This window comes from Bubalus kerabau, chromosome 11 (genome assembly GCF_029407905.1).
Source record: "Bubalus kerabau isolate K-KA32 ecotype Philippines breed swamp buffalo chromosome 11, PCC_UOA_SB_1v2, whole genome shotgun sequence".
In the NCBI taxonomy this organism is placed as follows: domain Eukaryota; kingdom Metazoa; phylum Chordata; class Mammalia; order Artiodactyla; family Bovidae; genus Bubalus; species Bubalus kerabau.
In genome coordinates, this window is record NC_073634.1 from 16,508,545 (window position 1) to 16,536,078 (window position 27,534).

The 27,534-nt window shown below is 48.7% G+C and overlaps 1 protein-coding gene across 1 annotated transcript; it reads right to left on the minus strand.

Annotated features, from left to right (window-relative positions):
* Nucleotides 1-254: 254 nt before the first annotated feature.
* Nucleotides 255-26,938, minus strand: VAX2 (ventral anterior homeobox 2). The gene is made up of 3 exons (XM_055539719.1): nt 26,701-26,938; nt 7,121-7,308; nt 255-783 (listed from the first exon to the last, which is right to left on the minus strand). Exons 1-3 carry the CDS (start codon nt 26,936-26,938, stop codon nt 349-351), a joined length of 861 nt encoding a protein of 286 aa, XP_055395694.1. The 3' UTR covers nt 255-348.
* Between the last annotated feature and the right edge of the window lie 596 nt (nt 26,939-27,534).

Genomic DNA, 27,534 nt, shown 5'->3' on the forward strand with positions numbered 1-27,534 from the left:
ACCAGATTCCCCGGCTGTGAACAAGGCCCCAGCTCCTGCCTCTCCCGTCAGGGAGACCAGTAGCCTGACTACCTCCCCTGGAGGAGCAAGAGGGGATTGAGGCAGTGGCGTGCTGTGGGGACTCCATTTCCCTTCTTGTCATCGTTTTCCTTTTATTTCAGTGAGAGGCACACACACACACACTGCACTCACACACACACAAGCTGTGGGACCAACGCTGTCCACTGGAGAGTCTCTGAGCTGGGGGGGGGATGGGGCAGGGCGTGTGGCTGCCCCTTCTGTCTCTGGGCCCAGGAGGCAGGGGCGGTGCTGTGCTTGGGGACTCAGTGTCACGCAGGGGACGGAGACTTAAGCGCTGGCCTTCTTGCTACCGCCGCCGGGGCTGCCCACTCTCCGATCCAGCCGGCTATAGGGCTCGAAGGCCGAGGAGCCCAGTTCGTAGCCAGCAGGCAGGTCCAGGAGCGGGGCGGTGGAAAAGCAGAGCGCCGGCGGAGGGGGCGGCAGTGGGGGTGATGCCGAGGTCAGCGGGTTGAGGTGTGTGGAGGAGTTCCTGGGGTCACCCAAGGAGGTGCCCCTGTGGCCGGCAGGTAGGCCCGGTGGGCCGGGGGTCAGCGCCAGGAGGCTGGGGGCCCTGGGCACGGACAGCAGCCGGCCGTGCTCCAGCAGCCGCAGGATGTTGGAGGTGGCGAAGGCCTTGGACACCGAGGAGGATGCCCGCTTCTCCAGGTCTCTGCTCTGGTCTTTCTTCTGCTTGGTGCGGCGGTTCTGGAACCAGACCTTCACCTTGGGGCAGAGTGAGGTGAGGGGAGTCCGCGAGGGAGGGGGACAGGTGAGCAAAGTGGGGACAGGGAGTGGGGGGAGCAGGGGTGCAGTGAGAGAGGGAAGAAGAGCAGTCAGGTTGTCGTCAGGATCTGCCCGCCATCAGCCTGGCTAGGGAACAAGAGACCCTGGCCCCCAAAATCACGGGCACCCCTCCACAGCTAGCCACCCTGACCCCTGGATGGAGGGAGGGCACAGGTGAGGTTCGCCTCTTGGCCCACATGCCTTTCAGTCTTAGCCACCCCCACTTCCTCCTGTCTCACCTGCCCCCCACCCCTAGCCCACCTCTGAAGGGAGCTCCCTAGCCCATCTGGCCATCCCGGCAGCCCCTCCCACCCCATCACCTATAAGCACCTCTCAACATAACACCGAGTATAAGAGGACATGTCAGGATGGTGAGGGACACTTCCAGTGGCCACACTCCCCAAACTGAGGACAGAGCAGTGCCAAGTACCCCACATCCTAAATGGAGCCACCAAAGAGCAGAGACCTTTCTCAAGGCTAATGAGAGGAGGAGAACTTGCCCTCTGCCAGCACCAGGCGCCTGGCACGTAGCACTCCAACCCCCTCCTCATCTGCAGAAGGAAAGGAAGGCTGGGGGGCAGGCGAGCTCAGTGGTCAGTTCTGCGGGCCCCTCATGGTGATGGGATTTTCTCTCCTCTCTGGGGAAGGACAGGGTGCTCCCCCAAGGAGGCAGGTTGGGAGTCCTGAGGAGGAGGGACCGACAGTTGCTCCCCAGTTGGCAAGCCTGGGGAGCACCCAGATCCATGTCCCCAGGAGCAGAGAGGCTCCCTTGCTCCTGGTTGGGAGGTTCTGGAAGGCTGGCAGTTGGCTGGGCAATGTGCCAGCAGGGGACCATGGAATGGGGGGCTGGGAAGGAGAGGCATGGAGAGACCCGCTGGTGTCCTCCAGCCTGGGAGGACAGACGGGATGCTGCAACTTGAAGGATAGGTGGCGGGAGAGGAGCAGGGCCAGGAGGCTGGCCCGGCACAGGATTAGGGCAGAGCCGAGGCTGCTTGGGACGATGCCTACCAGGCCCCTGTGAGAGCAACCGACCCTCCAGCCAAGGCCTCTGGCCCTGAGGCTCCTCAGGCCTGAAGCTGCCACCCTCCCTGCCCTCCTGGCCCCGGTGGGGGAGGGGTAGCACACTCCCCTCTCCTTTCTAGAGGCTTTCTAGAGGGCTCTTCCCCTGCACGTCCCTCCAGCAGTGCGTCATGCCTGCTCTGAGTGGAGGAGGGTGGGGAGAAGAAAAGATCTGAAATACATATGAGTTGGGTGTTTTCAACAGGATCGGATTGCTTTTCGATAAACCAAAGTGACCAGGGAGCTAGGGGATCTACCTGAGGTTGATTCCTGCATTCACTCACTCACTCGCTCATGCATTCAGCAGATGTGGACTGAGCATCCAATCCCTGGGTTGGAAAGAGTCCCTGGAGGAGGGCATAGCAACCCACTCCAGTATTCTTGCCTGGAGAATTCCATGGACACAGAAGCCTGGTGGACTACGGTCCATGGGGTTGCAAAGAGTCGGACACGACTGAAGCTACTCAGCGCGCACAGCACATGTGCCAGGCACTGTTCTAGGCTGCAGGATCCTTGCTGTGTAGGGTGGGCAGGGTCGAGGGGGAGACAGATGATAAACAACAAATACAAGCAAACAGGTGTGGCTGTCAGTGGCAGTAAGTGCTTTGAGCAGCATCTCTCAAATGATTCGTGGTGCGGAGTCACTTTTTAATGTTTCCAATCTGTTGTGGACCAATACTTTCATAAAATACAATTAAAGTGAGTCATTAGAAAAACTGCTCTGTATATTTCTAAACACGTATGCTCCATTTCTGTATTAACTTGGTATGCACAGACAACAGCTGTGGATTGGCACTTTGGGCACTCGGATGGAGAGAAAGGGGGCACCATAAGGAGAGGAGAGGCGGGGAGGCAGTGTGTTATCAGTGGGGTGGCAAACATGGCCCCTCTAAAGACGTGACATTTGAAGCTGATATCAATGAAGGGCAGTCAAGGAAGTCGGACGCCTCGGCCAAGTCTGGCTGAAGGATGTGACTGTTGGTCATGCTGGAATTTGACTGCTCTAGGAAGAGGTCCTGCCAGATCCTTGGGGACGTGGCCCTGTGTGTCACTATAATCCTTTCCCCTGCTGGGAAGTCTTCTGGGTTCTCAGCCAGGCACCACCACCAGGGACCCTTGAGTTTCAGTTCTCATCTTTAAGATAAGGACAAAAATACCTGGGTTGTGGCAGAGATCAAACACGAAATCCCTGGGGCCCACACTCATGTGAGGTGTACTGCTCACCTTCCCTGTTCCTACCTCTGACCTGGAGGGGGGGGACAGACTCAGAGGCCATGGTTCCTTCCCTCTGGACCCTGAAGATGCAGCAGGAGAGAGATTGACCACTCCCCGCAAACACAGGTCAAGTAGGCATGAAGGGAGCGGCAGCAATGGGGCGCCACCCACCACGGGGAGCTTGGACAGGGGCTCCTGTCCTAACCTGTCCTGGGTGTAACAGGGAGGGGAGGGCCTGCCTAGAACAGCACCTGGTACGCAGCAGGCAGGCAGTGATATATTTGCCCAAAAGTATCCACCTGCCAATGCAAGAGACCTAGGAGACTCGGCTTTGAGGCCTGGTTGGGAAGATCCCCTGGAGGAGGAAGTGGCAACCTGCTCCAGTATTCTTGCCAGGAAAATCCCATGGGCAGAGGAACCTGGCGGGCTACAGTCCATGGGGGCACAAACAGTTGGAAATGGCTGAGTGACTGAGCACGCACACACATGCATGGGAGAACATGCTAAGAATTCCAGCCATGTAAACCTGGCAAGTTAATTAGTCTCTCTGAGTTCAACTTTCTGAAATGGGAATAATATTACTCATAAATTCATCTTTTTTTTTTTTTTTTTTTTTTTAGTGTTTTGACTGCGTCGTGTGGCCTATGGGAACTTAGTTCCCTGAGCAAGGATCAAACTCACGCCCCCTATACTGGAAGCCTGGAGTCTTAACAATTGGACCACCAGGGAAGTCCTGAAAGCTAACTTTTTATTAAAATTAGATGAATTAATGAATGTGCCTGCTTTACATTTTGAGCATGTAATTTAATTTCTGTGTGCCTCCATTTCCTTCTCTTTAATATAAAAATAATAAAGAGCCATTCTGTTGTACTAAAAAAAAAGTACACTTAGTTTTTGTCCCTGGTTCTTGGTCCAGAGCTTTTTGAGGTTCATAACCAGCCCTCTCTGAGCGCACCTGAGTTTATGCTAATGAGGTGACTCAGGGTGGACCCCTCGTTTTAGAATGGGGGTTGGTCACAGAAAGACAAGACCTGTAATCAGAGGGTTGGAACTTTCATTCCCTTCCCTCCAGAAAGCACAGTGAGGCTGGAGACTGGGTCGTAAAGACTCTTGAACAATGACGTTTCCTCCATGTACTCTCCCCTCTATACCTGGTTCTACGCATCTCTTCTGTACGCCTATTTCTGAGTTGTATCCTTTATGATGGGGTTTTCCTGATGGCTCAGTGGGTAAAGAATCCACCTAGCCAATGCAGGAGATGCAAGAGATGTGGGTTCTTCCCATGGAGCAGGAAATGGCAATCCACTCTAGTACTCTTGCCTGAAAAATCCCAATGGACAGAAGAGCCTGTTGGGCTCCAGTCCAAAGTGGTCACAGAGAGTCGGAGATGACCTAGCACAGCATATATGCATGCATCCTTTGTAATAAATACATTTGTAGAAGTAAATAGAGTGTAAAGAGTTTTCCTGAGTTCTGTGAGTCATTCTAGCAATTTATCAAATCTAAGGAGAGGGTGTGGGAACCCGCTTTGTATAGCTGGTCATAACCTATAGCGTGGGTGTTACCTCCAGGAGTTAAAGTCAGACCTGAATTGAGTTGTATTGTCGGACACCCAGCTGGTATTGGAGAACTGACTGCTGTCGGCGTGGGAACATACCACATAGTGTCAGAAGTGGTGTCAGAAGAAAAACCTCACACCTGTTCTACGAGCTGGTGGTGAGGACTAAACGAGTTAGAACACATCGAGCACTTAGAACAATGCCTGGCACACAGGAAACTCTCAGTGTTAGTAATACTGTACATTGTCGGCCGAACTCGAGGACCAGGGGAAGAGGCAGGAGGCTGGTGAGGACAATCAGCTGGTTGAGGGTTCTTTGCGGGTCCACGGTGTGCCCACTTGTGTGCTGGGCTCCCCAGGGAGGCCTGAGGAGCAGATGTGCCCTTCAAATACATTCTTGTTTTGGGGAAATGAATACAGGTAGGTGCCCACCACACCACACCACACCACACACACACACACACACCACACTTTACAGGTCAAGCCATGTGGAACAGGTCTTGCAGTGACGTAAAGAAGCCTGAGGAAGGCTTCCCGGAAGAGAAGGGACTTGGCTTTGACTTTAAAGAACAGATAAAGGTGGCTTGTACTGGCAGGGCAGGGAAGGATGAGGACTGAGGAGGAGTTGCTGGCCTGGGCATCTGAGGTGCCCTTGCAAAGAAAGTTTCAGAGGAGGATGTTGGGGGGTAAACTACATGAGGCAAAGGGAAATTAGGCCAAACAGGAGGAGGAGGACCCCATGCCTACAACTCAGACCCTGGTCTGGGGGGTCTCCTGACTCCCTCTACGAGCTCTGTCTCGCCTGGCCACTGCAGGCCTCCTGGACAAAGCCTGGCTGTCCAGCCCAGCTGAGCTCAGCTGGAGGGAGGGCCCAGCCGCCCCAGGCCACCTGCTGGGCTGTTTGGGACTCTACAGGGGCGGCTTGCAAGACAGCAGCCCTCACAGCCGCAGTCCTGACCTCACTGCCGGGTGGGGTGGGGGTGCCAAGGCCAGGGCGGCAGCGGGCGGTGTGAGGAGAGCCTCCCCCATCCTCCCCAGACCCATCTGCTTCCTTCTCTCTTTCCTCTCCTCTTCCCTTCGTGTGCCCTGGTTTGGCCCTTTTGATACATTTATTGGTACTTCAAGCTCTTTACCTGTAGCTAGACTTAGAGTCTCTGAGTCTTTTTTTGACAAGCTCCAGCATGGTTGCCCAGTATACAGGCAGCATAAAGGGGCCAGATTGCTTGTCCTAATCCTAGTTCTGGAACTTATTCGTTGTATGACCTTGGGCATAATAACCTCTCCTGGGTAAAATGGGATATTCCTGGTTGCTACAATCACAGGGTTGTAGGGGTTAGCAAACTAACATAACTAACTTGGAACAGTGCCTTGGCACAATAAGTACTGGGGAAGTATTATTATTATTACTGCCACTTTTCTGTACCACCACACTGCACTGCACACCCTTACAGGATTTTAATTCCCAGACCAGGGATTGAACCCAGGTCACGGCAATGAAAGTGTGGAGTCCGAACCACTGACCCCCAGGGAACTTCCCACTACCACTATCATTATTATTTAGATCCATTACTTTGAATAATACCACTCCAATACTTTGGCCACCTGATGCAAAGAGTCGACTCACTGGAAAAGACCCTGATGCTGGGGAAGACTGAGGGCAGGAGAAGGGGGTGACAGAAGATGAGATGGTTAAAGAGCATCGCCGACTCGATGGACGTGAGTCTGAGCAAACTCTGGGAGGCAGCGGAGGACAGGGAAGCCTGGCATGCTGTAGCGCATGGGGTCACAAGGAGTCAGACACAACTGAGTGACTGAACAACCGCCACCACCAGTCTGAAATGCCTCCATTCACACAGACTAGGTGCTCAGTTTACAAAAGTCTTTCCTTTGGGTTGGGCAGACCACTGCTAAGTGCTAAGCCCTACCTGGGTGAAGGGGGAGTTCAGACCTTTTCTCTCCAACAGGAGATTCTAGGGCTCACTGGGATGAAGGGAGGATGGGAAAAGGCCCAGAATGTGGAAACAAGAGGTCCCCAACCCCCCTTTGTAATGCCTCATCTCTTTCCTGAACCTGTGCTCCCAGCAAGCCAGCCCTGCCCCATGCCTTTCTGCAGGCTCCCTCCTGCACCGGCAAACACCCCCTTAAGCCACTCCCTGCATCTTGAATGTCTCTCTCTCCTATCTCTCTGGCCTTTCCCTAAATTCCATCCAAAGGGCCTGATGGATCCAGAAGTGCCCCACTACCCTACCCCCACTGGCAAATGCCAACTTTCTCTGGTCAGCACTGTGTTTATTTGCTCTGGTTTACCAGTAACTTTAAACCTTTCCCTAATAGATGTCTGAACTCCAAAGCTGGGTTTCCGGGCAGCAGCCCATGGGCCTCATACCCCAGGGCGCTCCTGGACTGCCAGGGTAGCGGTGGAGCAAGCTGGCCCTGCCCTTTTACCTGGGTCTCGGAGAGGTTCAGCTGGCGGGCCAGCTCAGTGCGCTCACGGCCCACCACGTACTGGCAGCGCTGGAACTCCATCTCCAGGCGGTAGAGCTGCTCGGCCGTGAAGGATGTGCGGGTCCGTTTGGGCCGGTCCAGGTCCAGGCCCTTGGGCAGGACAATTTCTCGGATGGTTCCTTTGGCATCTGCAGGGGTCATGAAAGGAGGCAAATTAGTTCACTAGTTAAGGATGTAACCCACCAATGAACATCTTAATTAGAGGCTGTGTGGGACTTCCCTGGTGGTCCAGTGGTTAAGAATCTGCCTGCCAATGTAGGGGACACAGGTTTGATCCCTGGTTCACAAAGATTCCATATGCCTCAGAGCAACTAAGCCTGTGGGCCACAGCTACTGAAGCCTGGGCACCCTAGAGCTTGTGCCCACAGCACAAGAAGCCATCACAATGACAGCCTGAGCATTGCAACTAGAGAGCAGCCTCCTGCACATAGCAACGAAGACCCAGTGCAGCCAAAATACAACAAATAAATAAATTTAAAAAAAGGTAGCATGATCAGATGGGAAGCTCCTCCGTTCTGGGCCTGGCTGTGTGACCTCTGACAAGTTGCTTACCCTCTCTGGGGCTCGCCTCCTCAATCACCCAATGCAGTACGTTGTATCTAATGGGTATATGTATGTGAATGGGCCTCAGTACAAATGTCAGGTTTATTATCCAGCCTGGGCAGAAGGGACTCACTCTGTCTCAGCCAGGGTTCTCTTCCTTGGCAGAATAAGAAACAAATGTAAAGAGAAAATACCAAGTCCTCAAGAGCAGAGGAAAGGATGGTTTAGAATTGGATATGATCAATCAGATAAGGCTTACTGGAGGAGATGTCCAGAGCCAGGTCTTAAGCCCTGTGTGTGTGTGTGTGTGGTATGGATGGGTGCTCTCTCTATCCACGGACTCTCCTGGGGTCCCTGAAGAGGCTCGCTGTTGTGGGGTGGAGCTGTGATCCCCAGGAGGAGCCGAGGACCACTGCCACCACATCAAGCTGCTGGGGTGCCTTCCGGAGGGGGAATTTCTGCCACTCCCTGTGTGCTGAGTCCTGAACAGCAGGGCCACCATCCTGGTCCCTGGACCAATGTCATCCATGCATGGCATCTCCAATATTTTGAAGCCTATTTAAGAGAGGTTGAAAAACGTGCAGCTAACATTTGCCAGATAGTTCCACTTAAAGAAACTCAGCTAAAGCAAAATTTCCTGGAGGTTGGAGGGCGGATTATAAATATATATATATATCAGTCTGAGTACAGGGGCAAAGATGATCCATGTTTGAATCACACACACTGATGGCTTCAAGTCTAGTTATTAAAAAAGTTTATGTCAAAAATTAGAGTATGGAAATATGCACCATCAAATTCCACGTGTGTGCTCATGTCCGACTCTTTGCGACCACGTGGACCAAAGCCCACCAGATTCCTCTGTCCATGGGATTCTCCAGGAAAGAACAACCGAGTTGGGTGTCATTTCCTACTCCAGGAGATCTTCCCAACCCAGGGATCCAACCCGCATCTCCTGTGTTTCCTGCCTTGGCAGGCGGATTTTTTTTTACCACTGTGCCACCTGGGATTTACCAAACCTCCCCCAACACATGCAGTTGATAATAATAAAGCTAAACTAACAGTAATTTGCCATTACGAAGGAAGATCAGGCACAGGTAACAGGGTTGTAGGAACTCCACCCCTCTCCAGAGGGCGTGCACAGTGAGAGTTTGCAATGTGGTCAGAAGCTTTAGCAGCCTTGGCCACTCATAGTAATAGCTGACGCCTCTGCAATGCATGCTCTGGGCCAGGCACCGTTTTAAGTGCTTAAAGCTTCCCCATGTCTCAGTGAAGTTGGAATTGTGATTATCCCCATTTTAGAGATGGGGAAATGGAGGTACACGTTCTAAGTATCTACCCAAGATCATACTGACAGTGTTTAAAAAACTCTAGAAACACCTTCATTTTACTTGATGAATACCCTCTTTTAGTAATTCTTAGTGATTCAATTAATAGGCTATAGTGAAGAGATAGGTTATAGACGTCATGGGTAGAAAATGGAATCTTCTCACTGGCTCATCATTGCCCTGGAAGATGTAGGAAAGGAATTGCATTTGGCAGGTGCTGTCAAGAGGCTCCTTGTGAGCCATAAGACTGCAGAACCTAGTTTTAGAATCCCTGTTCTAAAGGGTGAACCTGAGATCTCCCCCTCCAAGTCCTGTAGTATATTTTATGAGACTGGTTCTGCCTACCTCCTACTAGGGCCAGTTAATGTTCCCTCCTCCAGGATGTACTTTATTTATTTGGTTGCATTGGGTCTTAGCTGTGGTGTGCGGGATCTTAGTTCCCCGACCAGGGACTGAACCTGAGTCTCCTTCATTGCTGGGTGAATTTTTATGCACTGGATCACACAGGGCAGTCCCACTCTGGGGTGCACTTTGGCTCTTCATAGGCTCCTGGCTCAGCTCACAGGTCATACTCCCCATCTCAGAGGTTCAAACACCTTCGTGTTCTCAGTCAACCATCAGGGAGAAGGTGAGCCTGGGGATGCAGTCATGGCCCAGAGGCTGTCCTCCCCCAGCACTGGGCTGGCCTTTCCAGGGCACTGGGCAGGACACAGCACAGGGATGAGAGGCTTGCTCTCGGCGGGTTGGTAGAATCTGGCTTTTGGGGACAACTCAAGCTTCCCCCCTCCAATCCTTTCTACATTTCAAAATGGTGGGTTAATGTTTGTGACCCCATTGTGACTGGGTTCCCTTTGCTCAGGTTCTAGTGTTTCCAATTGTGAAATCAGGCTCAGAACTTTCCTCACAACACCCAATGAACCCATCTCCAAAGGCACTGATTTTTATTAAAAGTATCTTGGGGGGTGTGAAGAGGAGAAAGGGGTATGGATGTCATATATGGTGCTGGAAGCTTCACATCCTCTTCCGGGTGAGCCTCTTGGAGCCCACCTGAAGCCCTGAGCTTGCTCCTGACCAGTGATGTCAAACCATGCAGCCCTTCCCCTCCTTTCCTCCTTGTAGGGGAGTTAAAGGGGCATTCCTGCCTCAGGGAGCAGCCGAGGGCATCCCTCCTCCACAGGGCCAGGACAGGCAGCAGCATGGAATAAGGACCTTAGACTTGTCCCCAGATATCCCCAAAGTGAAAGTCGCTCAGTCGTGTCCGACTCTTTGAGACCCCTTGGACTGTAGTCCGCCAGGCTCCTCTGTCCATGGAATTCTCCAGGCCACATACGGGAGTGGGTAGCAGTTTCCTTCTCCAGAGGATCTTCCTAACCCAGGGATCAAACCCAGGTCTCCCACATTGTGGACAGATTCTTTACCTTCTGAGCCACCAGGGAAGCCCAAAGGGCCGTACAAATGAGCACATGAAGAGAGGTTCAACACCACTCACCATCAGGAGAAAACAAATGAAAACCAGGAGAAAAATGATTAAAGGAGTGAAAATGAAAGAGTGAGAGTGCCAAAGGCTGGTGAGGATGCGAAGAAACTAGATGCCGCGTTCATCGCCACTGGGAATGGAACATGATGCAGCCACTCTGGAAACTGACTTTTAGGAAAGTTTCCTAAAAGGGTAAACCTATATTAACCATGGAACCCTGTAATCTCATTCCTGGGCATTTAATTCAGAGAGATGAAATGTTAGGTTCACATCAAACCTACAGGGGGATATTCACAGCAGCTTTATTTGTAAGAGCTCCCAAATGGCAACAATCCAGATGTTCCTCAATGGGTGAATGGATAAACAAACCGTGGTACAACAATGCCTATAGACAGACACAACAATTTGGATACATCTTCAATTAAATTACACTGAGTGAAAAAACCCAAGGCAGTGCTTCAGATTATGTACGGTATGATTCCATTCATATTACATTATCAAAATGACAAAGCTGTAGAGGTGGCTAACAGATGTGCTGCCAGGGTTAGGCAAGGGAGACTGTGACTACAAAGGATGATGTTTCTTGGTGGCGTCAAAACAGTTCTGCATCTTGACTGCCGTGGTGGTTATATGGATCTGTAAGTGTAATAAAACATCACAGTACTATATATAAAGAAAAAAGTGTATGCAAAAAATGGGTGAAATCTGAGGAAGGTCATTAACCTGGTTAATTATATTGAATTAATGTCAATTTCTGGATGTTGATAATGTATTATAGTCAAATAAGATGTCACCATTGTGAGAAGCTAGGTTGCAGATACATAGGGCTTTTCTACCATTTTTGCAACTTCTTGAGATTCTCTTACTATTTCAAAATAAGACATTAACAACAACAACAAAACATGCCCAGAGGTTAGAATGATGTTTCGTCACAGAAACTGACAAATCTGTTTGTGAAAAGAATACAATAGCAGCTCAAGTGCCTCTGCATTTCACTCATAGTTTGTAAGATGATTTAGAATGATACATAAATAAATCTTGGTCATTTCAAAAGTTATGCAGTTATTTTACTGTTTATTAGAACAAATTTAAATCTATGATTTTACATACTTAGCATGAAGCCAAAAGTAGACATTTCATTTGAAAATATAAAATATTCTTTCCAAAAACAGATTTGTCAGTTTCTGTGACAAAACATCATTCTAACCTCTTGGCATGTTTTGTTGTTGTTGTTTGCTAAAATATTAAATAAATAAATGAAACATGCATATAATAGAAATGGTAATGGTGGGATTCAAATTACTGAATATTGGGAAAAAATGAAATAAGGAGTATACAACTAGAGCCATGTGTACAGAGTGACAGTTTATGATAAAGGGAACGTTCTATATGTCTAGTCTCTCAATGCAGTTAAGTAGATTGAGGACCATAAATTATCCATTTGGAATAAAATTAGGTTAAATTCATGTCTCACACCATAAAAAACAATGTTTCAAATGGAAAAGAGAGCAAATTGTAGACTACAAAATGATGAAGGCATTACAAGAAAATATAAAAAGCAAATTTTTAATCCTAAGCTTGGGAAGAGTTTTCCAAGCAAGATGCAAACTTGGAATGTAAAGGAAAAACAAAGGATATTATTCAACTATATTAAATCTAAAGCCTTTATACGACAAAAGCATCAAAACCAAGATAAAATACAAAATACACAATTGAAAATCTTTTTTAAAAGGCAAAGAAATAAAATTCAGAATATATAAAATACAATTAAGAGTAATTATTTTTAAAAGGGCAATAGTCTAATAGAAAAAATGATCAAGTAATTTTTGTGAGCTATTCACAGAAAAGATATCCAAATGGCCAATAAATATGTGAAAAGATGAACACAGCTTCACAGTAATCAGGATAATGCAAGTCCAAGCAACAATGGATAATTTTTTATCTCCCGTAAGATCGGAGAGACATTAATAGAAGATTAATAAAGCAAAGATGCGCTGTTGGTGATTCTACACTCCCACTAACTGCTGGTAGGACCATAAATTGTCACAATCTTTCAAGGCTGCAATTGTCAAGTTTATAGAAGCACATAACTATTGCCCCAGAAATTTTATTTTAAGCATAGATTCATGTGCTCCAAGGTATACATCAGGATGTTTGCTGCAGCATTGTTCAAAATGTTGAAAATTTGAAAGCATCCTGAGTGTTCCCCGTAAGGGATACAATGAACAAATTATGATACATTCATGCCATTCATATTTTATAAAATACCATGTAGCTAAAAGAATGAGACAGTATCCATATAAACTGATATTAAGTGAAAGAAAGTAAGTAGTACTATCCCATTTCTGTAAATAAAACTATGTATATTCAACCACTCAACATAAATGTAAAAAATGTTAGTTGCTCAGTTGGTCTGACTCTGCAACCTCATGGACTGTAGGCTGCCAGGCTCCTCTGTCCGTGGGATTCTCCAGGTAAGAATACTGGAGTGGGTTGCCATTCCCTTCTCCAGGGATCTTCCTGACCCAGGGATTAAACCTGGGTCTCTTGCATTGCAGATAGATTATTTACTGTCTGAATCACCAGGAAAGCTGTAATAAATGCCTACTATGTGCCAAATAGTATTCTTGTGTTTGAGGATATAGAAATGAGCAAATTTGACAAGGTCCCTGTTCCTGTAGACCTTGTACTGGGGAGAGAGACAGATAATAAATTAAAAAATGAATATGTAGAGACTTCCCTGGTGGTCCGGTGGCTAAGAATCCTGCCTTCCTGTGCAGGGGATGTGGGTTGGACCCCTGGTCGGGGAACTAAGACCTCATGTGCCGTATAGCAACTAAGCCTGAGTACTGCAACTACAGAAGCCCACATACCCCAAGGAGGACCCAGTGCAGATAAACCAAACCAAAAAATCTAATACGTAACGTAATGATAAGTACTGTGAAGAAAATAAAACAACGGGATGTTTCTGACCTTCTCCAAATAGCTAACATCCAACAGTCAGTGTTTCTGTGCTTGCTGTTTTAGCTAGGACCAGCAGAGGAGACCGCTCATCAAAGTCAAGCTAATGGATAAACCAAGGATGCTGCTCGCCAGTATTTCCAGTTCTTTCCAAGCACACAGTAGGATTGCATTCATTTTCTGCCCTTTGAAATCAGATACGGCCACACGATTTGTTTTAGTCAAGAGGAAGGGATGCAGTCACTTTCAGGGAACATGTCAAAAGCCAGGTCTTGATTTCCCACCTCCCCTTCTCTCTACTGGGATGATCACAGAGGCAGAAGCCAAGCTGGAGCTTCATCAGCCTGGGTTTCTGAGTACCAAGACAAGCCCCTGACCACTTGTGATGGACTTATCAAGTGACTTAGAAATGTATTTCTTTGTTAAACCTCTGAGATTTGAGGTTGTCTGTGCAGCAAAATCTCGGAGAAGGCAATGGCAACCCACTCCAGTACTCTTGCTTGGAAAATCCCATGGATGGAGGAGCCTGGTAGGCTGCAGTCCATGGGGTCGCTAAGAGTCGGACACGACTGAGCGACTTCCCTTTCACTTTTCACTTTCATGCATTGGAGAAGGAAATGGCAACCCACTTATGTGTTCTTGCCTGGAGAATCCCAGGGACAGGGGAGCCTGGTGGGCTTCTGTCTATGGGGTCGCACAGAGTCGGACACGACTGAAGCGACTTAGCAGCAGCAGCAGCAGTGCAGCAAAATCTAGTCCCTCCTACTGACAGAGCCCTCTTCCCTGGATTGTTGCTTTCCTAGGTGGAGTTGTGTGTGTGTGTTGGGCGGGGCGGGGGGGGGGGGTGCACCAGGAAGGAGGGACAGCTTAATTCCAGAGTCTCTAGGTGGGTAGGGTCTTGTTAGAGTGAAATGCATAAGTCTAAGCAGAATGAAGGCTGAGTTTTGCTGTCCTTCAGGTCTCCTCAAAGAGGGGTGAGCCTCAGGGGTACCAGGGAGAGTGAATTCCACCCAAAGATCCTTTGCCATGGGAGAGGTGGTGACTCCTGCCTGATTACAGATAGCGAATGCTCTTGACCTCCAGCACCAAAAATGACCCTCTCCTACTACCTCTCCCAGTAAACCCCCTCAAAGTCCTACCAGACTTCATCCAGGTAGCACCCAGGTAGTTCCTTTACATGATAAGCTGTTAACACACTGATTTTTAAATGTAAAAATATCCGTTCTGCCTTAATCTACAAATGAAATCTAATCACTATGAAAATTCCTTATAAAAAAACCTCATTCTCCAGTTTACTGGAAACATTGAAATGGAAGAAGAGTTGAGAAAAAACGTGCAAGAATAAGGAGAGAATTCTTGCGTTACTGTCACTGCCACATAGATTACAAATCTGCAGCAACTAAACTGGTGAAGCTGGCACGCGAGTTATGAAGCGAATCCACGCCTATATGAGGAACTGTGATTATCATCAAGATGAAATTTCAGATCAGCTGGAGGAAAGACGAGATTACTCAAGACCTGGCTTTTGGACAGTTAGTGCATCATCTGGAATAAAGTCATTTATCTCACACTGCATGCAAAAATATACACAAGATGGATTAAAACTTTAGATTTAATAAATAAATCTCTGAAAGTGGAATAAAAACACTGACGAGTTTTAAAAAATAAATAACAGATTTGAGTACCTAGAGAAAGAAACTGCGGCAGGATGAGAGACAGTTAAAACAAAAGTAACAGATTGGGAGAATATTAATAATACATGCAAAACAGCCTAATGTCTAGTTCACACACAGCCTTTATGGTCTAACGAATAAAGTCAAGCAGTCCAGTAGGAAACTGAACAAATTATATGAAAGGGTTACTAAGAGAAGAAGAAATCCTAGTGGCTAATAAATATGGAAAAATACGCTCAGAGGGACTTAGAGAAAATGAAAGTTAGAATAGAAAAGAGATAAATTTTTTTTCAGATACTTTATCAGACTGGGAAAATTGTACTGGCAAAGGTGAACGAAAATAGGTTTTCTCAAGCTCCATTGGTGAGAATACAGGTTAATAGAGGAAAAGTTTTTCTTGAAGGACAATTTCACAATGCCTAGCTAAATTTAAAAATGTATAGTTCTTTTGTTTCAGAAAATTTACAGAGGTTTCTGTGCCAGAGAAATATTATGTATTTCATAAAGAGCCACTGTTTGTAGCAGTTTGTAAGAAGGGGTGGGAGAGAGGAAAAGCTGAGTGTTTATCAATAGCAACGCTGCTGAGGAAGCCACAGTAGAGGCATGCCTTTGGCTGTTATGTAGGCATGAACAAGAGTGAGGTGCGTCTTCATATACTGACCTGAATGGGTGTCCATCATATACTGCTCCGTGAAAACACGTTCGTGTGTACAAGCCCAGTGTTACAAAGAACCAAAGGTAAAAGCGAACTGTGTGTGTGCGCATGTGCTTATACCTATACAGAATTACACCTGGCAGGATGGACACCTCTTTTCTGTTTACTCTGTGGAGTGGAAGCTGGTCAGGAAGCAAAGAGTTCCCCCATCTTACTTCATGTACTTCTTTATTATTTGGTTTTGCAAAGACTGTCACAGTCTCCGCAGACAGACTTTTTAGCAGTGTGCGAAAAATCCCACTTTCGTAATATACAACTTACATATTTATGTTTTCAATTACTAAAGTAAGTCTAGGAGGTTATATCTTGGGAGTGAAGTACCTTGGGTGGGGTAAACAAAGAGTTTTCAACTTTCACTTCATTTCAGCCTGAATTGGTTTTATAATTAAAAGAATATTTTATACTTCAGAAATAAAAAGACATGAGAACAAAAAATAAAAGACAAATTATAAACTCAAAAATTGTAACATACACTGAATTTTTGTAACAAAAAATTTAAGAGTATTCTAAATATATATAACATATGTAATATATGTAATATTGTTACCTTTGGTTGGAGAAGAACTTCCTAGTTGAGAACTAAAACATACAAGCCCAAAAAATTTGAGTCAAAAAAAAAAAAAAACCCAATTCACAGCAAGGTTAAAAAAAGAAAAAGAAGAAAAAAGAATGAAAAAGATCTGGGGATGTTTGCAACACATGTCACAGAAAAAGGGATCATTTTCTTTCTATATACTAAAATATGTGTATATTTGTATGTTTACATACATATATGTAAACATATATGTAAACATATAACATATATGTTATATATTTATGTAGTCTATAAATAGTTTACAACTATAAAAAACAATGAGTAAGTCAATAGAGAAATGGCTAAGCATATGAATGAAAAATTCACAGAAGAGGAAATAAACATGAAAAATAAGTATATGAAAATACACTTAACCTGACTAGTAATCAAAAACACCAATAAAACAAGACTTTTTTTCACTTAAAAGATTTTGCTCTAAAAGCCTAAGTACATCCTGGGTTGGGAGGATATGGGGGAGAAATGGTATGTTTATACACAATCTCCAGGAGTATAAATTAGTACATTTTGGTGTTTAGAAATATCAATCACAATTTTAAGTGTATATACTTGGATTTTAAAATTTCACTTCTAGGAACTTACCCTGTAATTATATGCATACCAGATATATGTGGAATGATGTTTATTATTTTAAAATTTTTATCATAAGAAATTTCAAACATACAGAATAAGAGAGAAAAGAGAAAAAAGAGACAGAGAGAAAGTATAATGAATTGTGATATGCCTATCCTCCAGCTTCAACAATTATAAACTCAGTAACAATCCTAGCTCTTCTATCTCCCTATAATCTTAAGCAAATCCCAGTCACCATATCCAGAAACATTTTTATCCAGAAAGATTTTTATAAATGTTTTTAATAAATCCTTTTATAAGTATCTTCAGAAAACAATCACAATACTACTGTCACAATTAGAAACATTAACAACCATTCCTTAATATAATAAAATGTCTCACTTGTTTTCATATTTTTCATATTGTCTCGTGAGACTTTTTAATAAATCTGTTCAAATTAGGATACAAAGCATTGAAGCATTGTTTGTAATTGTGAAAAAGTAGAACCATCCTAAATATCCATCACCAAGGGACTGGTTAAATAAATATTATTGTATCTGCATAATATAGTATTATGCAACTGTTAAAAAGAATAAGGCAGTTCTAGATTGAAAGGTATCTATTAAATGAAGAAAAGAAGTTTGCAAAAAAACCCTCACTCTTGCAATCTATAACTTATTTATGTTTTTCAATGTCTAGGGAAAGTTTGGGAGATTGCATCTTGGGAGTATAAGTGTATTATGTGGGGGAAATGAAGAACTTGCAACTTTTACATGATATAGCAAAATGGCACGGATTGATTTTGTAATTAGAAAGAGATTTTATAGTTCAGAAAACAAAAGACATCAGAAAAAAATTAAAGGACAATTTATAACCCCCCAAATTGCAACATATATTGAAAGCAATGAGCCACTGTCCACAATACAGAATTTCTACAAATCAATAAGAAAAGGAATACTTGAAAATTAAAATGGTCACATGAAATGAATTAATAGATAGCAGAAGTGCAACTGGCCAATAAACATGAAAAGATGCTCAACTTCACTGATAATCAAAAAAAAAAAAAAAATTAAAATGCCACCGAGGAACTTCTTAGCAAAGATGTGTAAGATATATAATCTCTAATATGGGGAGAGGACAAAGGTGGGGGTCTAAATTGCTAAACTTTTCTTCCCCTGAAAGAACAATTTAACATCTATCAAGATAAAAAGTGTGAACTGTGAAAGCAAGACTTGGGGATACAAGCACTTTCAGGCATTGCTAAGGGGAGTAGGTACCATCTTATTGAGGACCCTTGGGCATTATCTTGCAAATTACAAACACAGGCACTCTTTGACCCAGTAACCTATTTTCAGGAACTTCTCTGACAGGTAAGACCCACACATGTGGAAATGACCAAGGAACAAGCATATTTAATGTAGCATTGTATATAATAATAGAAGATAAGAGAAAAGCTAAATGTCTACCATTAAGGCACAGGTGGTATAACATACATTCTGGTCTACCCAGTCTCTAGAAATGGAATACTATGCATTTGTAAAAAACTAACAGAAGTTCTTTATACCCTAAGATACATTGGTAAGTGAAATTAGCAAGGTGCAGGAAAATATATATAGATACCACCATATGCATAACAAGCAAAAGGAAAAAAAAATAATGTACTGGCTTACAGAAGCATAGACATGATTTGGAATAACATATTGGAAGGCAGTAAGTAATGGCTGCTTTTGAGCCCAGTGGGAATTGGAGGATGGGGAAGAAGGATGGGAAAGAGATTTCTCATGTGTACTTAAAACAACTTTTTGATGTTTGAATCAAATGAATCACTGTTTTAAAATTAAAGGAAACACATTTAAAATTTGTAGAGTGTAACTCTTTTTTTTCCACATGAGTTTTCAATCAAGCTTTTAATGAAAAGATCATAAAATAACAATATCTCATCACTGTACATTAAGACTGCAGGCTCTGAATGGAGAGATCAGTGACCAGCTTTACTATGACACTGGAGGGCTGTCCACCTGCAGCTCTGACCTGAAGCAGCAATGCCACTTCTAGGAATTTATCTTTAGGAAACCCTCAAGGGCTCAAAACGTGGGGATTGGGAGTTCATTTCTCAAGCTCTCAAACTTTCCCCAGTAATTGAAAAAAATTAATATGTAAGTTATATATTACAAAAGTAAGATTTTCTGCAAATTGCTGTTTTTCATTTGATAAAATTTATTCAATAAATATCTTTCCATCTAGAAGTGCTTCATTATTTTTAACAACTGCATTATGCAGCTATAATTATGCAGCTATAATAAAATTTTATTTAACCAGTCCGTTGTTGGATATTTAGATTGGTTTTACTTTTTCACAATTACAAAGCTTCGATGTACCAGAGGAGAACAACAGGAACATCCTTCTAGAGGATACGAAAATCTGCTTTCCTCCTCCAAAGGAGTACTGAGCAGAAAAGGAACAGTGTGAAATGGCTGAGCGGAAAAGATGACCTGGGGCGGGGTTGAAATTTTTTTTTTTAATGGTAAGTTGCAAGACAGCTTATGTAATGTGTATATAAGAGGGGAGAAATCTACTGAAGCACACCTGAAACTAGGAATGGTGGCTATTTCCGGGAGGTTTCTACCGCCCCCACTTTTTTTAAACCTTGAGACCGTATTCCTTTTTTTTTTTTCTTAATTTTTTTTCCCATGTGGACCATTTTAAAAGTATGTTGAATTTGTTACAATAATATTTCTGTAAACGTTTTGGTTTGTTTTTTCGCAGGCCACCAGGCATGTGAGATCTTAGCTACTCCACCAGGGATGGAACCCGTATCCCCCCTGCATTAACCACTGGACCACCAGGGAAGTCACCATACTGCTTTTTGAATTTAAATGCTCTACCTGTTTTGTTCCCATCTATTTTGTGAGCGTGGTCTTACGTTCTTCGCTGGGTGTCTTCCACCCGTCTAGCCCTGGCTGCCAGCGCTCTGCGGTGGGCGGTGGGGCAAACAGAACATAACAAACCTAACTTTAATTACCCCGTTGTTTCAAGCTCCAACCAAGGAATTGGGGCCTGTGAATTGGGCGGGGAGAAGGGGTGCAGATTTACCTAGTTATTAGTATTTCCCTGGTTGGCTCTGCAGCGGAACCTCCCCCAAGCAGCTGCGGAGAACCGGGAGGCTCACTACCGCCCTCCGCGCCCTGCTCTTGCCCGGCCTCCTCGTCCAGACGCTGCCTGCCTCCAGACTGCCTCCGCGGCCCTGGGGATCCAAAGAACGAGTAAAAAGAACCACATTTGAGCTTTTTCGGGTTTTATATTTCCGTGGCCCCCGAAGTTGACGATTGCACAAAATTCCAAAAATAGGGCGCCGTCAACTTTCTATTTTCACAATTATTCTGTGCTCTGGCATCATCACCATTTCATGTAAGGAACACCTTTGTAACGTCAAAGAATGAGGTCACTGCAGCCCAGACGTTCTTCCCCGGGAGGGGCGTTGCGGCCTCCTACGAGGTTGGTTTTGCTTCCTCTAATTCATTCGGCAGATATTTACTGAGTGCCTACTGTATGCACACGGAATCGTCTGGAGAGATCGCTAGGGTTTGGCGGGTGCGGTGTCTACGTCCTACGTGGTCCCTGCGCGGCGTCTAGGGGACCCGGCTCCAGTACCCTCCTTCCTTGAATTATTCGCCTGCGTGGCTCCCTCGCCACTCAGGCCGTGCCGCCACCCCGGCGGGCCAGGAACCTCGCATGTCCCCGCTTTCCAAATGGTCTCTCGGTTGGTTGTCAGCGCCAGCAGCCCTACCATGTTGGTCTGGCACGTAGTTGCTCAATCGCTCAGTCGTGTCCGACTCTCTGCGGCCCCGTGGACTGTGGCCCAGCAGGCTCCTCTGTCCCTGGGGTTTTTCAGATAAGAATACTGGAGTGGGGTGCCATTTCCTACTTCACTGGCACATAGTAGGCACTCGTTAATGTTTGTGGAATCAATCAACTAGCAAGCGAAGGGCAAGATGATGGGAAAACGTGGGTGAGTTGGGTCAGGGGATTGTACTGGGGTTGGGGGTGGCAGTAGCGTCTCACAGTCGCGCCCCCTCCCCGCCCCATCCTTGACCCGCCGCGCTCGCAGCCCTGGCTTTTCCAGGTTCGCCCACTCTTCGGCTTTGTAGGCCAGATTGCGTCCTGGCGCCGCCTCTTCACTGCCACCTTGGCATCCCTAGCTGAGACCCTCCAATCTCCCCCCTCCTGCAAGCGGACGGAGCGGGGCAAAACAGGCGCGCAGACCACCCGGGTCCCGGGGATCCTGGGTCGGCCCACTCGCCCCGGCGTCCTCTGTCAGAGGTTTTCACACTGGGGTACGCAACTCCGCGGGCTGAACTGCCGGGAACCCGCTACCCACTTTCCGAGGAGGGTCAGGCCGATCTTTAGTTTATACTAAGCAAACAGGAAATAAAGACAAAATTCATATGCTTCCTATACCGTGCTCCACCTCGCCGTCCATTTAAAATACAAATCAAAGAGCGAACTGAGAGGGAGCTTGGGTTGGTTACTTTGGCCCCAGACTTGAGTCGGGGTAATTGAGGAAATGGCGTCGAGCCAACGCCAGCCTTAGAAGCCCTGTCTCGCTACAGGGGGTGCGCAGTTTGTGCGGAGACTCAACGTATTTGGTGCGGCCGAACAAGTCCAGGGACGCATGCTGCAGCAGTCCGCTCCCTCCTCTCCAGATCCCAGTACCCACCCACTGTCCCAGCCTCCCTGCCCGGCTGGGTCACCCGGGGGCCACCGAGAAGCTCTGACCTTTCAGGCGCGCGCACGCGCGCTCGTGTGTCTGCTGCGCGCGGGATGCTGGCCACGGCTCCACAGGCACCCGAGTTCAAGAGACCACCCCGGGCGGCAGCACTAGCTGAGAACCCGAGGAGCCCTGGAAGGCCCTTCACAGATCCCAGAAAATGAAAGTGTGCCCGCAAGACACACCAACAAGACACCGCATTTGTCTGCAGGTCTGCTTCTGCATGTGTGTGTGTGTGTGTGTGTGTGTGTGTCTGGGGGTGGGGTGGGAGCATGAATATCAAGTAAAAAGTAAAGACCCAAAATGATAGGGTCCACAGACCGGCCTTGAGAATGTGGGTCCTTCCGCCAAAAACAAAGCAAAATGAAAAACATAACAAACATAAAACGAAAACAATCCTAGGAAAATAAAAAAGAAACCTAATACTCCCCACAAGCTCCCAAAATAAAACTAAAACCAAAACCCCCAAAGCACAATCTCCTGCGTGAATCATTTAAAGCTTTCAACCACTGCCTGGGAGGAATGGTCCCGGTTTTCTCTTAACAGACTTAGGTTGAGGCTCCAGTCCCAAGGTCTGGTGCCCAGAGGGCCCAGACACAGGAACTTGCAATCCAGAGGCTCCTTCCAATAAACACTCTGAGTCACCGACTCCATTGCCAAGACACCCCATCTGGGGGAGGGGGGTGGCAGGTGTGCCCTCGTGGAGCTGCCATGCCTTGGGTGGGGGGTGAGGACGCTTGGTCCAGGTCGAGTCATCCTGGGTCCAGGGACTGCTGTAAATCCAACTGGAAAGCAGGTGATTCTGGTCAACGCTGAGCCCAGACCTGGCTGCAGAAGGGGTTTGTCTGTTCCCTGGGTTGCTACTAGCTCAAGCCCCCAAAAGGCTTGGCCCCTTGCCCAGCATTTTCAAACATGTCCGCAGCGTCCACGGCTCTGCCTGATGTATGCCATTGTGCTATTTCCACCAATACATTTCTGCAGCGTGGGTCCAGTACTGCCCTCAATTCTCAGGGGGCTAGACGCCGCTAAATTCAATCACCCCTTGCACCAAACTCACACCCATAGAGGGAATTGTTCAGCCACAGCCAGAGGCCCTGGGCACATCCATCAGGATCCCAGGCAAAAACATTTCTGCTAGTGGGTATTGGTGCTGCAGGGGTGAGGAGGGTAGTCATTCACTCAGTCCGAGGATTCCCACAGCTTTCCTGTCCGCCTGTTACCAGAGGAGGGGTGCTGAGTCAGGCCCAGGGTGTCACAGGTCTCAAGGTGCAGTAGTGTACTGGGGGCACCTCTGAACTCTGCCTGACTCAGGCCTAGGTGGCAGTGCAGAGTTGAGGAGGCCTGACTGGGGTTTTGAGACTGGCAGATCAGAGGGACGCTTTGGGTGAGCTGGGACCAGCGCTAGGCATTGTTCATAACATCTGCTGGGTGGGTGAGGCTGGTGGACGGCCATTCCGGGATCTGTCCAGAAGCGTTGCTGAATTGACTCCGGGTCCATGTGAGAATCACCTAAGTGCGTCTGAGTGTGCAGATTTGAGCATGGATTGTGAGGTTTGGGAGTCTGGGGTGAGACGTGTCCCCGCTGTTTTGATTGCAGGGATCCCGGCTCAACCGAAAAGGCAGTACCACTCAGGCTGCAGCGAACTTGGAGCTGCAGCTCTCTTTCTACCTGCTTCCTCCCCATGGCTTGTCTTTTCCAAATGTTAATACAAAAAAAAAGGGTTTCCCACCCCTTTCCCTCACTAGTCAACGGGCTGTGCATGCAGAGGTATGGGGCTGAAGTGGCTTTAGGGCCCCTGTGGACGCCTAGCTGTGTCCTCAGTGGAGTGTCTGGTGTGCCTGTTGTGCACACCCCTGTTATCTCGGTGCCTTGCTTGTGCCCTTGTGTGGCATGAAGCGGCCTCCATTTTGAGGCAGGGGATGTAGCAGGTCGGCCTCCCTGGCTCCCTGACCCACATTTTGCAGAGGCAGGGAAACTTCGGTGATTGGTTGTGCAAGGGTTCCTCGAAGGGGATTGGGGAAGGCCGTACTGTGTGGTCTGCAAGGTGGCACTGGGCCACCTTTCGTCAGCCAGTCCTCGTCCCCTTGGCTGCTCACCTCTGAATGCTTTACACAGCCTTTGGGGCCAGGGGTTGCGGTGGGGGAGGCCTCTGAGGAACGAGGCCCACGGCCTGAAGCAGTTTTAGTCTCCTTGGAGTTCCCACCCCTCTCATTCCACAGAATATTTATGGAGATCCCGCTGCTTGTTTGGAGTTTTATAGACAAAATCTCTGACCCTGAGCACGGGCACTCAAGGGAAGAGCTATGCTTTCTTCGTACAGATGAGGAAACTGGGTCACAGAGAGGCAAAGAAACTAGTTCAAGTTCAAAGGGCTGTAAGACTTGTATTCCAAATCAGCTTCACGTAATTCCAGCACCAAGCCTTTCTCTTATTCCTCTGCATCTTGGGACTCCCTCAACAGGTCTGCTACTTTGGGGTGGAGCCCTCAAGGGAGCAAGGGCAGAGTGGGAAGGAGGCAGAAAAAAAAACTCAGAGAAAGAAGGGCTCTTTCTCAGAATCTTCACCCCGCCAGCAACTTAACAATGGGCATACTAACTGCCTACTCTCCCCCATTTTATGGTTTCCTCCACAGGTACTTTGGGAGGATAGATCCTCGGAGGTCAAGGGCAAAATGTACTGTCTGTTTAGAGCACACTGGAGGGACATTCAGCGAGGGAGCAGGGCACCCCGAACTTCCTTTCGCCAGTGCAGGGCCTTTCATCTGACAGAGCCTCCGCCCTGGGCCCAGTGGGGCCTGGAGTGACGCAGGTGACTCTGGCTAGGAGGGATTAGCGGTAAATGACGTCCCTGATATCTGAGGCCTGTAATAACCTCCTTGTCATTAAATGGAAAAGGACAGAGAGATGTATGTAGGCCCTGCATTTACCTTTTATTTCTTTTAAGAGAATAAGTACCTCCTCTGTGCTCTCTTTTCATTATGTTGTCTAAGTGTAACAGCGCTGCGGTATTGCCCACATGAATTTGGAAAACTACAGATAACAGTGTGCACTAGCTGCCCCGCATCCAGCAGGGGGTCCATGGATTGCTCCTGGAGTGGGTGGGCTCTTGGAGGGCATCATTTGTGATCCTACCTTCTATGACTCAACATCTGGGAGTTATCTGTCATCGCACGCAGACACAAAATCTATTCCATCTGCCTGGAGTTAGAGCAGAAGGGATGGTAGGTGGGCACAGAACCACAACTGTTCAGGCAGAAGGAAATGAAAAACCCACAGATGGAGTGTGAGGTGGTGCGTGTCCTTAACCTGGGAATGTGGGTTTAGGAAGCTGATTTTTCTGTTTCTGGAAGTCGTGCAGATTTCCTTAACGGAACTCCAAACTGGCTGCTAACGCCTTGTACACAGGACACCCCACAGTCTATGGAATGGATCTAATTTAATCCCAAGTGCCCAAGAGGGCCACACACCTGTTGGAATCCCTGTTGGTTGGGGACCACCTTCCCATGCTCTGTCCTTTGACCCCCAGAGCCTGACCCTGAACGGCACTGAGTGACTATACCTGGCCTGGAGCTTCCTGTGTTTCCTGAAGACCAGGGTCCCCAAGTCTGTGTCCAGGATGGCCACCAGGCAACTTCACACTGGGCTGCCTCCATGCTGTACCTTTAGCCCCCATTCCCAGAGTCACTCAGACTCAGCAGCTGTGGGGAAGCTGTGAGCGACCAGGCCAAGATGTTTCTGTCTGTGTGTGGGTAGCTCACACACAGCCCAGTCCAGATCAAACTCGGGGGTCCTAGTGCTGCTTTCCCTTCCCTAGGCGGTGGCCGAGGAAATCAGCTCCGGCTGATTTCTTTCTAGGCCTTCAAGCTCGAAAGAGAAGCGATCAAAAAGAAAGGGCAAGAAAAAGGCAGCGGGATTAACCGGGGGCAGCTGTTACCCTCGAGTGGCCTCTTTCCGCTGGGTTTCCCAGTCCGGGACTCTGGGACGGTGGGGGAAACAGACCTCGGGTTTCGCCGCGGCCTAGGGACAGGCTTAAGGCAAGACCTCGGAATCCCCTTTCTTCTCCTATCTCGCTGGGCGAGGCCCGGATCCGGCGAAAGGCGAGCTGGGCGAGAGGCTGGCTTTGGGGGCCGGGGAAGCCGCAGCCTCGCAGCGAGGAAGCCCGGAAGAGCCGGGCACTCGGATTCTTGCAGGAAGGGAAGGCGGGGAAGGCGAGCTCGGCGGAGGGAAATGGCCGGGAAAGAAGAGAGGAGGGCGAAGGGCGAGGGAGAATCGGTGAGACGCGAGAAGCCAGGCCATGAGAAGGCCGCGCCGAGAGCCGGCTGGGCCCAGGCGCCGCGAGGCAGTGGGAACCGCGAGAGCGAAGCCCCGGCGGGCGACGGTGGCGCACGCCGCCCTCTGCGTTCCGGTGCAGTCTCCCGGGAGCAGCCCATGCGCCTGCGAGGCCGGGACCGGGAAGCGGGGCTGGGAGGCGCCCGGCAGCTGAGCGGAGCCGGGCCTTCTCCTCCCGCGGTTCCGGGCGCTGGTCCCTCCTCGCCTTGACCCCGCGGAGCGCTCGTGACGCTTTTCGCCGCACCCGCCGCGAGGGTCGCGGGGCGGGGACTCGGCTCTCCGTATCCCGCACTCGCATCTCGGCCCCCGCCACGGTAACCCTCCCGGGTGAGACTGGAGAGCTGAGCATCTCAAGGCAGTGAAACGGGGATCTCTTCCTTACCGCTCGCCGCTTTGTCCCCTGCACTCAGCTCAATGTCCAGCACACAATGGACGCTCAAAATAATGTTTGCTGAATGAATGACTGGACGACGATCGTCTGAATGAATATAGGACTTGGGAGGTGGAGGCTGCAGGGAGCTCGGAGGCCCAGGTGAGGGAAGGGAGGGGAGTCCAGTGGGCCAGGGCTTCGAGCCGTCCCCTTACCTCGCACCAGGATGCGGCGGCAGTGGTCTGCCTCGCTGAGCCCCGGCTGCCCGTCGCTGTCGGCGCTGCTCTCCTTGGAGCCCGCAGGGCTGGAGTCGGAGGTCCCGGCAATCTCCCTGGGGCTGCGGCCGCCCGCAACAGCGCTCGAGTCTTCTGCTCCGCCGCCGTCCCCGCCGCGCCCGCTCTGCGACTCCCGGCGTGCGGGGCCGCGGTCGCGCTCGGTGCCCCCATCGCCCATGCCGGCCGCCACCGCCGCCTCCGCCACCGCCTGGCCAGCCTGGGCTGGCCAAGCCCGCGCCTCCCCGCCCCTCGCGCCCCCCGCGCCCCCCGCTCCCCCAGCTCCCCGCTCCCGACTCCTCCCTCTCCGGCCCCGCCCCCGCCCGGCCGCCCCACCCCTCCCTGCTGATTGGGCCGGAGTCGGGGTTCTCCGACTCCCAGCGGCGCTAGGGAGCTGCGCTGAGGGTGGGGGGTCGTCGGGCCTCCTCTTCCACCCCTAGTCTAGCCGCACGCCGAGCCTGGCAGAGGGAGGCCGAGGAGGCCCTAGGGTACCGAGGAACGCCCTGCATCCCTCCTAAAGTTTATCAACTCCCTCCCCTAACCGCCAGCCTGTTCTCCTCCCCGCTCCCTTCGTCCCCTGGGAAGCGCAGTCTTCGCACTCCGGCTCTTTCAGCGGAATCAATAACCAAAGTGTTCCAGGAGGCGACCCCGGCGAGACCGAGCAGAAAACAGGAGGTTGGCCTTGCTCGAGTACTTGGCGGGGTAGGGGGCTGGGGCTGGGGGCTCAGACCTGGGATTCAGTGGCCCCCACCCCTCAGATTCATACCTCCACCCACA

What these genes read in the sequence shown, in the direction of transcription:
- VAX2 (XM_055539719.1), bottom strand. Translation starts at nt 26,938, where the DNA reads ATGGGCGATGGGGGCACCGAGCGCGACCGCGGCCCCGCACGCCGGGAG. An exon ending in CCGCCGCATCCTGGTGCGAG is followed by an intron (nt 7,309 to 26,700) that starts GTAAGGGGACGG and finishes TGACCCCTGCAG; the next exon opens with ATGCCAAAGGAACCATCCGA. An exon ending in TGAACCTCTCCGAGACCCAG is followed by an intron (nt 784 to 7,120) that starts GTAAAAGGGCAG and finishes CTCTGCCCCAAG; the next exon opens with GTGAAGGTCTGGTTCCAGAA.